The sequence below is a fragment of the Aptenodytes patagonicus genome, chromosome 4 (assembly GCF_965638725.1).
Source record: "Aptenodytes patagonicus chromosome 4, bAptPat1.pri.cur, whole genome shotgun sequence".
NCBI lineage: Eukaryota > Metazoa > Chordata > Aves > Sphenisciformes > Spheniscidae > Aptenodytes > Aptenodytes patagonicus.
In genome coordinates, this window is record NC_134952.1 from 68376835 (window position 1) to 68389975 (window position 13141).

Genomic DNA, 13141 nt, shown 5'->3' on the forward strand with positions numbered 1-13141 from the left:
CTTAAATGTTAACAAAAAAAATCCCAACAACTCCACAAAGCATTAAAAAACCCCTGTTGGAGTTGCAAAGGCAAGTGATTTGTAGTTTGCACATCAGCTGCACTGCATATGCAAATTGGCCTCTGTGTATATATATAGTGTAATGGTCTTCAGTTGCACAATCATGTACGTATTTGTGAGAAATTGCTGCCCCATTCAGTACAAGAGATTCAGAGTTTATGGTGAAAGAGATTGCAGTCAAGACTCCTCCATTTTTTGCAGAAGCTAGAAGGTACATAGCAAATGATGATGAGAATTGCAGGGAGGGAATGGTTACACAGTTAGAGCATTTGAAAATTGCCCACAGCATCTCCACAGAGTTTCTTTTTGCTGGTAGTTCATTTATGTAAAAGTGTTTGCAGAGGTGTTCAGTATTTTTAGATGCCTGACTTGGGATCTTGATGACTGATATGCAGAAATGCTGAGGATTCAGAGCTACAACTGATGTTTAGATTTCTGCTGCAGCTTGAAGCTTGTATTTAGAGCATATAAAATGTTAGCAGAATGCCAAACACTCTGAAGATGAGATCCAAGATGTCTGAGAGTGGGAACCCACAATTCATGGATACCCTCATCCTTCATCTGTTTTGGTCAGATTTTAAAATGTATTTGCATGGCTAGTGATGGGCATAGTCTCATAGGAGAAATTTCAAAGCACCTGTGTGCTGGAAATGAAGTGTTTTAGCACTTTTGGGAAAAATATTAGGCTCCTTCATGCATTTTTGTGTACCTATTTAACTGTGAAAAATCTGATCCGATGTGCCTTAGCTCCTAAGCAGTAAAATGGCCATAATAAAATCCATTCCTCCCTTAGGTTGTTGCAAAGGTAAATTTGCGTGATGAGTCCCATGAAGAAGCTCATGAGGAAACTACTAATTCCATCTTCAGCTCAGAGCATGAGTACTGTATGGTGATCAAGTCCTAGGATAACACACTGAAAAAGGAGAAAACAAAATACCAAATAGCTGCTCATAAGGTGAACACCGTCAGCTTGGTGCAGTGAAGGAGACAGGGCTCATATGGATTGTGAAATTAAGAATCTTATCATAATGCACATGCAAAAGGGATTCCTAATGCTTGAGTAGTACTTGACTTTGCAACCTTAGTAATGATATCAGAACACAGTTCTTTCATATGTAATATTCTATAAAGTTTTGGTTGACAGTTGTTTGGGAGAATACATATATCTAACTTATAGCTCTGCCACCTGTTATTAATAGAGTCTTCCTAAACCGGAGGCAATACAAGCTTTATTGCACCTTAGGCTGTCATATATCTATATTAGAGGAGTGATGAATGCAATTTTTCTTTTTTCAGAGTTGGCTACCAAATACTTACAATTGAAATCCTCTGGAAAACAAATATGAATCTGGATAATGAGACAAGTCTGCCATGTTGATGAAAATAAATGTAAAGTTTATTCTAACAGAGCTTCAGAAGCACAATCCATTTAGAGGAGTATTGTATATCTGTTCCAGCTCTCTCATTCTATGGAATATGAAAATGTATTTTAGAGTTATGCATGGCATTTCACACTGAATCCAAACTTTAATCATGGTTTAAGATTTAAAGGGTACATTCATAAGAACAAATTTCCACATTTTTAGTGTGAAATCACCCTCTACCCCCACCCCTTTCTTTTTTTACTATGTTCTTGGTATCTCTGCATATCTGGAGATTTGATCTGGACTTGGCAAATTCTGTGGATTTCCTTAGATTTCTGTTTCAATACTATCAGGTAATTATTTTTTTGGGTCCTTCATCCTGTGAATGTATTTCTAAATACTTGGAGAAGGCAAGCAATATGTGGGATTCATGGTCATTTTAGTGTTATTTCTGCTGCTTCTTTTTTGCCCAGTGGATAAGGAAGAGCTAGCAGTTGTACCGTGCTTCTCCACTTTGAAGCAAAAGCTTTTAAAGGTCTTATTTTTGTCCCGTAGATGAACATTTTAAAATTAACTGAGGATTCTGTTTGGTTCCACAGACTGTTTACATTTTGGCTTGAAGAACTGAAGGAAAAGAAATGGAGGGGAGCAAAATAAAATCCCCGAGTACACCATTAAGAAACTGCACTTTTGAGATTCCAGCCTAACCTGCATCTGTTTTTCTTGTATATTATTCTAATTAGCTTGGATCTCTCTTACATTCCTGTTTACATTTCTCTTTAGTAGATCTTTCCGATTCCACATTTTTTTCTTCTGTTTACAAATTAAATGCGAAGTGGCGCATGGTGTGAGGTACCAGGTGTGGATTGCTTTCTTACCTCTGAAGCAAATAACACATAGAATATCTACAAGTTTTGGGGAAAAATGGCAATACCTTGTATTTGGTTGGAATCATACTTCAGAAAATACAGATGAATATTCAGAAGTAAACTGTGTTTTCTAATAGCAAAGGCATAATATTTTAAGAAAAAATAAAATCTAGGATAAGACTAACTATAAAAGTATAAAAAGCAAGAACAATGGATGTATTTTTACAAATATATCACTGTAGAGTTTTCAAAAGAGATGCAACACTAATGATAAGCAAACCAAGCATGCATTCTTATGTTTATTTTATTATTAGTCATTCTAGTCAGGTCTAACCATTCTAGCCTATTATTTTCTCTTGCATTAAAAAGAATTATTATTATTATTTTGTATTAAAATAAGTTATAAGCATACATATCTCTGCACTTTTTAGATATTCTCATTGAATACAGGATAGCTAACAGAAGTTAAGTCTTCAAAATGAGTTATAACAACTAGAAAATTTCTGAATAGCGGTAAGAAATAATGTAAGTAAAACATGCTGCTGTGACTTTTATAGTCAGGTGATACAGACCTGATTCCAGTAGTAGAAAGCATTTCTATTTTATAGAATTATAGAGCAAATGCTCTAGTCCTTGCAAGGAGAACACTCACTCACTGCTTGAGGAATGGGGTAAAAGATGTTAAGTTAGCAGCAGCATAAGTTTGCCTAGTTGAATTTGCACTTTTCAATAGCTTAGTAAGGTATCTGTGTTCCTTCTGGTTTGTGACCTTGCTTATGCCTGGGATTACCTGCCTCACTTGCTTTTAAGAACCACAAGAATTTTTTTTCCTCCATCAGTTTGCAAAAGGTGCTCCCTATATGCTTTATTCCACCATATATACCAGCACAGCAAGAGTTAGGATCTGAGTCCCTAGTCCAGACTGAGTCCCTACATACAGAATTTACTTGTGGCATATGCAGGAAGCTATGGCATGCCAGAAAACAGGCTATCGGTAATGAAGAAGCAAAAGTAAAATGGTTTGTCTGATTTTTCATAAAATGGCATGTATGTTCATGTAAAGAAGGAGCTTTAAAAATGAAGACAGTTCAGCTGTTGGATTTTTTGAAAGACATATATATGTTTGTTAAAGTGGAGAAAATGATTTATTTTCTGGAACTTTGTGATATATTCTGGAAAAGATGAACTCATTATTTATCCAAGTACTTTAGGGCTAAACTAAACAGGGAATCAATTTTTTTGTGCTTCCTGATAAACCTGGCTGTTCTAAGTGTTTCTGTGTTTGCTGGTTTCTAGTTCCCATGTCCTGTGGGAACAAAGAGGAATCTATTTTTATCGTTTGATTTTCAACATGAGAAGCTTCTTGTAACTGGCAGGGAAATGACCTTCCTAAAACACTGCAAATCAAAACCTGGCAATTGGTTCTTAAACGGTTTTTGTAACTGGTGAGATTGTAAACCTAATCCATATATAAGAATATTCCAATATGAGTGTGCTAGATCTATGTTCCATCTTCTGTTATATGTTGTAAGTCTTTTTAGTGTACTCAGCATGCAATTTAAAGCCTAGTATTTGACAAATGCAAGGTGGCCTAATGTTGTAAAATGTCTGAATGGTATAAAGGGACATTACCAAAGTAAAGTTTTTCTGCCCAAGTGCTGGGAAGCAATGAGGAATTAGATCGGTAGATTGTTCCTCCTGAAGTCTGGTAAAAGGTGACTATTGTACTTGCTGGCACATCTGAAAGTGTCTTAAGGCATCCTGATTGTACTAAGGGGTTGAACGTTAGCATAGCACTGAGCAGGACGCCCATGTTCAATAATATTTATATCATAGGCATGCTTTGTCTTTGCCAAGTCCTATTTCTATTGTTTATCATCCACCTTTCAGCATGCCTTTGTAGCAGGTTGCAAACTGTCTGCTTTGCTAGCTAACTTGGCAATTCGAATTTGAATTCTCTGTTCTGTAATTCCTCTGGTAGGTTGGCTGTTTTTTATTTTTTCTCTTCAAAATAGGTAATGTGGTTTGTCATTTCCCAGCTCTGGGACCTTGGCTGTTCTCCATTAGTTCTGAAGAATAATAGCCAGTGGCTCCAACGCTATTTCTGCAAGTTCCATTAGCTCGCTGGGATGAATTCCATCTGATTTCTGTGAATTTTCTTTTGTTGCAATAAATGTATTGTATATTAAAAGATCAGTTATTGCATTACTTAAGAAAGCCTGGGAAAATCTGTTCTACCAGATTTTTTAGAAAGAAGGCTAGGAATGTGTGTATTAGTGTCTAGATGGCAAGTGAGAGCTGGATTTACAAAGGACAACTGAACAGCTGCAGTGATTCTATGGGGCAGAAATGTAATATATCACGATATCGGCAGGTGAACTGGCCAATGGTACATTTGGGGATGTTGCACACAAACGAATTGCCTTTATAAATAATAACTTTTTACCATTACTCTTGTTTAAAATTGGAATAGTGACAAAAAAATCTATTTTTAAAATTATTTTTATTAAAATGAAAGTGCTTCTTGTTTATAAACCTGATCCTTCCCTAGTACATCTGCTTGATTAGTCCTGCATCTTAGGTTCCAAGTCAAGTTTTAATGAACTTTGTTTTCCTTTCTCCTTGTCATGTATTGTGTACATTTAGTTATGATATCGGAGATCAATTATTCTTACATTTATTTTCCTAGACTGTATCTCTCGATGACGTGATTCTGAAATGCTTTTTTAGCTGTTTTGCCCTTCAGCTGTAAATTGTGATTCTGTACTTCTTCATTAATGATCTTGCAGTGCTTACATAACTACTTAAGAGAAAATATTAAATGTAAGATGGTTCCATTAATTTAAGAGCAGGGACGTTCTATTCAAACTCCCCTTTCCTTGCTCAAGGAGTACAGCATTTTTCATTTTGATAAATGATTTGCCTTGTTATAAATTTTTTAACTAATGGGTATAGAAAAAAACCTGTTAAATAAAAATGGTATGACAAAAAAGTGTGACATTCACTTTATTTTATACAGAAACAAGTGAATGTAACACAAAGTGATTTTATTGAACTGTAACAACAAAACATTGGAAGTTCAGTGCTGAATTGGCCTTGAAATTAATTGCTTGTGTAATATAGATCCCTTCGCCTCCAGAAGTAGGTTCAGATATAGCCCAAATGGTTAAAGACCAAGACTGATAGCAATGCAGTGCTGTAGGGCATTTGGCTCATTTCCCTTTTCTAAAGGATGCAACAGGTGTTCTTATCCTGAGCATCAGTATCAGCATCCTGGACATGGGTTGCATTTGGATGTTAATCAGAAGTTTCATCTTGAGGGCGCTCATTCATCTTGAGGGCGCTCACAAGGCATGAGCGGGACAACCAGGGGATCAGGCCTAGCCAGCACGGATTCATGAAAGGCAGGTCCTGCCTGACCAACCTGATCTCCTTCTATGACCAGGTGACCCGCCTAGTGGATGAGGGAAAGGCTGTGGATGTGGTCTACCTGGACTTCAGCAAGGTCTTTGACACCGTCTCCCACAGCATTCTCCTAGAGAAGCTGGCGGCTCACGGCTTAGACAGGTGGACTCTGCGCTGGGTCAAAAACTGGCTGGATGGCCGGGCCCAGAGAGTTGTGGTGAATGGAGTTACATCCAGTTGGCGGCCGGTCACGAGCGGTGTTCCCCAGGGCTCAGTACTGGGGCCAGTCTTGTTTAATATCTTTATTGATGATCTGGATGAGGGGATTGAGTGCACCCTCAGTAAGTTTGCAGACGACACCAAGCTGGGCGGGAGTGTTGATCTGCTCGAGGGTAGGAAGGCTCTGCAGAGGGACCTGGACAGGCTGGATCGATGGGCCCAGGCCAACTGTATGAGGTTCAACAAGGCCAAGTGCCGGGTCCTGCACTTTGGCCACAACAACCCCATGCAGCGCTACAGGCTTGGGGAAGAGTGGCTGGAAAGCTGCCCAGCAGAGAAGGACCTGGGGGTGTTGGTCGACAGCCGGCTGAACATGAGCCGGCAGTGTGCCCAGGCGGCCAAGAAGGCCAATGGCATCCTGGCTTGTATCAGAAATAGCGTGGCCTGCAGGACTAGGGAAGTGATCGTGCCCCTGTACTCGGCACTGGTGAGGCCGCACCTTGAATACTGTGTTCAGTTTTGGGCCCCTCACTACAAGAAGGACGTTGAGGTGCTGGAGCGTGTCCAGAGAAGGGCAACGAGGCTGGTGAGGGGTCTGGAGAACAAGTCTTATGAGGAGCGGCTGAGGGAACTGGGGTTGTTTAGCCTGGAGAAAAGGAGGCTGAGGGGAGACCTCATCGCTCTCTACAACTACCTGAAAGGAGGTTGTAGCGAGGTGGGTGTTGGTCTTTTCTCTGAAGTAACAAGTGATAGGACGAGAGGAAATGGCCTCAAGTTGCGGCAGGGGAGGTTTAGATTGGATGTAAGGAAAAATTTCTTTACTGAAAGAGTGGTGAAACATTGGAAGAGGCTGCCCAGGGAAGTGGTGGAGTCCCCATCCCTGGAGGTATTTAAAAGACGTGTAGATGAGGCGCTTAGGGACATGGTTTAGTGGGCATGGTGGTGTTGGGTTGACGGTTGGACTCGATGATCTTAGAGGTCTTTTCCAACCTCAATGATTCTATGATTCTATGATTCTATGATTCTATGAAAACTGGCCCCCCTCCTGCCCCCAACACGCTTCTAGAGAGATTATTCTAGTTGTTGCTACAAAAAGGTCATATCCAGAAATTTACATTGCTTTAACTGTTCCTGCGGTCAGGAACAAGGTTATCGTTTCCAAGGAAGTGAGCCCTCCATATGTGAGTGCCAAAGCTCCTTGGTCTCATGAGGACTCATGCTTCCTGAGTGCAGTAGAAGTACATGCGTGAGGTACGCTTAAGGATCAGACTCCTTTATGGACTCCTTTTTCATGTCAGAGTTGTTCCATTTTTAAAAATAAGTTATGATCCGCTGCTGTTGAAGGTCAGTGTATAAAGTGTGGTGAGAACAGTTTCTTACTTGAAATTTTAGCTCTTTCTGTTTTTTTAATAGGGTATTGTTAACAAATATTTCATTTGACCATGTCATTTAATGGTCTAACTTCAGGTGTGCCACAGTTTGTGATCGATAAACAGTAAGTATCAAGCTTGAGATTTTCAAAGGGGATGAAGAATAATTACACATTCATCTCCCATTAAGTTTTTAATGCCTTTGAAAATTTTAGTCATGCTTATCACTGGACTCTACTCAGAAAAGATTGAACCGTATTATTTAGTGAGTGTCATTACAGAACACATCTGCATATTGAAGTAGCTGAAGTATTAGAACAGTAATCAATTAAATCTTTCAAAATTGGACACCTTTGTCCTGTTTTTTAATCACATCCAGCAGCTCTACAGCTTATAAGCCTACATACATCTCAACCTTTTAACTTGCAGAAGTTCACAGTTCCATCCTAATGTGTTTCAGTTAAGTAATAAAAGGAAATCTATCTGTACAGGTTATTACTGTGAATATCAATTGCATTTGTATATATATCAGAGGAAAGATGTCAGTCATTATACATTTTTTTCTTTTCTTCAGCTTCCACTGCTGCTGTAAGAAGCATCAAAAAGCATCAAGCAATTGAAATGGCTTTCACATTATTTTCTCCTCTTGGTGCAAAAGTGAAGGACCTAATTACAGTGCCGCTACCATGGGTGCACCCTCTCACGGATGGAAAAGATGGATCCAAGAAATTAGGTAAAAATCTCAATCCCTCAGAAGAATATGAATGTAATGAAGGGCATGAAGGTGTTGCGCCTTCCACATCATCTATCAGAATCTGTATATGTAGTACATACATCTCCACAAACAAATTTACTGCTACCACCCCCCTGCCACTGAAGAACTGATGTATGCTTTCCAAAAATTGAGTTAGTTTACCTACTGGCTTTCCATAGGATGAGATAAAACCCTTAGTTTTCAGGAGTTTCCAACATAAAACCTACTAACTCAGTAACTGAGCCTCACACTTAACCTGTAACGTTTTTTCTATGTGTGTTAATATTAAGAAGGGCATGTTCAGTTGTCATCTCTTTGAAGGTTCAAATTCAGGGGCAGAGCTGTTTTTCTGCCACTTTTGCCTCAGAATCACAGGCAGAGGAACTCCACATTTACATGCAAATGAATCTGGATGTGCAGAAAGGATCCACAGTGTGTGTGCTGAAAAGAGGAGGTGAAAAGCATAGAGGAGAGAAGGATGCCTCTCCGGGTTGTTCTAGCATTGAGGGTACAGTGCTACTGCAAAGTCTAAGCTGATACACTTAGTGTGTCTCAGGGCATGATTCCACTGAGAAAGGGACGACAACTGCAGTCAGGGATTGTGTGAGCCAGAGAGAGGTGAAAATAAAAGGAAAAAAACAATTAAATACCTCCACAAAACTATGAAGTGTGTAGCAGGCTGGGTTTTTGGTTCCTTAATGTCAGAATAAGAAGAGTTTTCCTTGTAACAAGCTTGGAGTCAGAGAAAACATCAGACTAAAGTCGTATGGGAAATGGTCCATGATTTGCACTTCTTATACCCTTTCCCCTTACTTTGCCAGGTAACAGCAGCCAAGCTGTATGTTAGAAACTCAAGGCCAAAATCTTGTCAGTTACTCCCACACCTTCATGGGAATTTCCTGCAGTTCATTTAGTCTCTAAACCTATTTCTAGGATGTTGGCCCAAGGACAGCACTCTGTAGGTTGCACAAAAATGTGGAATTTAAGGACACTGAAAGACAGACGTCCATCTCTGCAAGCATAGATTATTTTTGAAATGTGTATATAAATCAGAAGATTGGTGGAAAGAAGGAATAAGTGGCAGAGGACAGTGGGAGCCATCCCTTGCCCAGAAAACGTTCAAAGTTCTTGTGCTGCATTCTGATGAAAAGAGCACTGGATTGCAATTAAGACCGTTGTACTCATCCCTGATGTGTCAACAAGACAGTCTCCTTCTCCCATCACTTTTCACAAGTGTCCTCATGACAGCTGCTGTGCTGAAGAAATTATTATTCAGAAAATAACTTTCTATCTCACTCGAACTTTAAGTTGCAGGATCTGTTTTTAAACTAATTTTTCATTACTATATTTTCATAAGTAATAATTCATGACTTTAACAGCTATAAGCCTCTGACTGAAAATGAAATGTAAAAAGAGGGTTTTTTTTTACCTGCAGACATAAAAGGTACTTTCAAGGCAAAGATACAAAAGCTTTTCCCTGTTTTTGATGTACCATTAGCACTGTCTTTAACTGTGCTTGAACTGGCACTATGATATGCTGAATTATACTTTCTTTGGGCCAGATCCCTGTCTGCTGGAAATAGTCATAAATCCATTGATTTTAATGCAGCAAGGCTGGTATACAACGCTTGTAGACAGGTGCCGTTTTTGTGAGATTATTGAAGTTTGCCAAGACCTGAAGTATTTAAATGCTCTCCTCATGCTAGTCAATATTCTAGATAATGACTTTTCATTTAAAATGCTTATTCAGATCTTTGACAGCATATTGGTCTGTAAGATTTTGATTATAATACAGACAAGAATAGTGGAGGAGACAAAAATAGATCTTCAAATGAGATTATGATGTATATGGTAAGATCTACCTCTGGAGGGCTTTCGAGCTTTTTTGCTCAGTGACCAGACTGGTATTGCATCTTCTTGAGTTACAGCAGTTATTAAACTGGTTGACAAGAGAGATGCAGTAGTTGCCTTGAAAAGAGATTAGTCTATTGAAGGAGGACTTTCTGTAGCTCAGAGACTCATCTTCCAATAAGCATTTTAGCTCTGGATAGCTCTGGAAATTTATTGTGTGTTCCACCATTAATACTCATAAACACTACAAGATTCATACAGCCCTTTTTTGCTTACTGTATCTATTTCTGTGGCTTCTGAGATACATTGAGCTTTCAGCGGGTAACTGTGAAGCGGTGAACACCCACTTACCAACTCATCTGTAGGCAGGGCTTTTACTATTTGGTAAGGACCTAAGCCAAGATAAATAATCCTTCAAATGTGATTGTATTTAATTCAAAAGTGGAAGTTCCCATAGGCATATATTTACACCATATATGTAAACTGTGGATTCTGGTGCAGTGCACTGTTAATTTCTAGTCTGCTTAAATAAGCAGAAATTAAGCTTTTGAACTTTTTAAAAGACAATAGTTTTTTCATATCATTGATATACAAGGCATGTTTTCATAACACTTCTCCACTTATGTCAGCTATTATTGCTCCTACATTACCAGTAAGTAGTGTGCTAACATCTCTTTTAAGGATGAGTAATCACTGTATTTTTTAACTGGAAAATGGAAGACAATATTCATTTCCCCTTGGAAAAATGACTATATGAAAATGCATCTTCCTACTCAATTTATTTGCCAGCTCTTGTATTCAGATTGCTTTACTGATTAAAGAGTCAGGACATCAAGGTTTAATTCACACTGAATTTTGTCACTGTGGTAAGTTTTGCAAGCATTTCAACTTTCCATGTATCCCAGTTTTGATATTTGAAAATGGGACAGTATTTCAAATTCACTTTTCTGAAGTGCTTTTAGGTGAAAGAAAGCATGGTTTCCTTATTTAAATAATGGCATGGGTGGTTGATCAATACTTTTTTTTTGCTGCGTGAGCAATTTGAAATAAATACTAAGCTGTATAACACTATCAACGATGACACAGAGTCAGCTTTTCTCTATTAGGCTTGTGGTATAATATTTCCTTTTAATAGTTAAGGGAAGGACACAATTTTTTACTTTATCTGTTACAAAAGCCTTGTTCTTCTATGGAACCAGGACGTGTTTGGTTTTTTTTTTCCCCCTGTAAAATAAGACTTTTTTTCAATGTTTTGCTGCAACAAAGAAGCAATACCACAAAAATTTAATGTTATTGTGCTTGCTGGAATTATATATTTACCTTGAAATTATCAATATTGATAGTACAGCAATGGGCTTAGTGTGGTTAATTCAAATGGAGAAGTAAGGTTGCAAAAGGTTTTTGAAGAGAAGCCTTTCCTTGAGAAACTAATTTAGAAACCCACTGTTTACTACCAGAGGCTCTAGAAGCCAATGGAAATGTTCAGTGGTGATGTAGATCAGTCCCTTATGACATGCTGGTGTATGCCCACAGCAGTCTGTTTACTCGTTGCTAGCTATCTCACGGGTGTAAAGAATCTCTGCCAGGGATGGTTTCCTGGCGATATTCAGAACAGACACAATTCCATCAACCTTTCCTTTTGCTGCTAGACTAAACTGTGATAAGAAGGCCCTGAAAGTACCGTGTCCTACCGATTAGGAGAATTGTAATATTGTTCAGTCTTACCGTGTACGTGAGAAGCAGCTATGTAAACATGGAGTCAGCAATTCCATTGGGAAAGAAAGAAGCAGAGAGGAAGCAATGTAAAACGGAAGGCTGAAGCACTCATACTTCAAGAGGTAGAGTGATTCTTCTACTACCTGAGCAAGAGAGGATATGGCAGGTGTTTAAATGTCTGTATGTAGTGTATATTAGCTCTTTCTTTTAGCTTTGATGTGACTTTCCCAGTTTAATTTACATGGTATAACTTCGAAAATAAAAAGAGAAGATATTGAAGAGCTATCATGGCAAGCTTTTCATATGGTGTCAGTTTGGGATAAAGGAATAAAAAGTTCTAATAATATCTTTCAAACATTAATCTCTGCAAGATGTCATGAAGACCAGAATTAGAGCAATATGTGGTCTTTGCCATCTTTGACTGTTGTGACTCAAAGACACTTTTGATCACTTAAAAAGAAAATTCAACACTTAAAAAGCACACAAACCAGTAGAATTTCCACAACAATCCAATTCCGCATTTACATCCCAACAGGGTCAATTTTCAATGCATTTCACATAAGAAAAAATATACTGTTCTCACGATTGTTTGTGTGTGTAGTTCTCCATACCCCATGCTGTAAATATACCCCACAGTGTCAGATCCATGCTGTGACCAACAATATATGCCCAGTGGGCTAGGCTAGCAATATCTACTGTATGTTTATATTTTTTCCTTTACATTTTTGCAAAGCTGCTTCTTCCTCTGTCTCAGTCTGGCCGTGTGGCTTGCTATAGTTTGGGGGATTGTAAAGCTGTCTCTAAAAAAGCATATTGAAATGCAGCATTTGAACTCACAAACGAAAGCTCAAGCTCTCTACTGCAAGGCCTTTATTTTCTAAATGTTTGCAGGGTATGCAGCAGGACAGAAAAGCTGCACATCAACACAAGTGTTTGTAGAAGTTGTAGATAATGCAGTGGCATCTTAGTGCCTCACTTAAGGTGAGAATTGTGGCTCTTTTACTATGTGGCATTTCACATTAAAGCACACCTTAGCTTCCTGAGCTGTGTTGGATATCAAAGGAATCTGAAGTAAAATTCAGCCTAAAAGTCCTTTTAAAAGATTGGAAATGACAGCTTGGCTGCTCAGAAAGGAAGAATTTTATTTCACGAAAAGTGAAAAAAAAGTGTTTGAAATTTCTTTAGAAGGCAAAAGGGAGATGTCACATGCCTTCTAGTCCTATTTTCATATGATTCTGTGAATGTGGCACTTGGGTTGGTAATAATTTAGCAATTAAATATATCCAATGATTTGAGAAAATCAACACTTGTCTAATTTTGTGTTTAAGAGGTTCTTGGAGTGGCTGTATTTTTCTAAAATTTCATCCATCACATTGCAAAATCGGAGTTTGAAATCTGACCTGTAGCATGTTTGTGACTAGTCAATTAAATCTCACAGTTCTATTTCTGTTTCCTGATTTGATTAACTGAGCCCACTGAAATACAAGTAATGGAGCATGAAGACTTCATACTGACTTTCGAATAGGCTTTGCA

The 13141-nt window shown here is 38.5% G+C and overlaps 1 protein-coding gene across 1 annotated transcript in view; it reads left to right on the top strand.

Annotated features, from left to right (window-relative positions):
- Positions 1-13141, top strand: part of IQCM (IQ motif containing M) — a 105723-nt gene that overhangs the window by 73450 nt on the left and 19132 nt on the right. Inside the window, 1 exon segment of the mRNA XM_076337542.1 lies at positions 7862-8020. Coding sequence (XP_076193657.1) covers positions 7862-8020 — 159 coding nt within the window.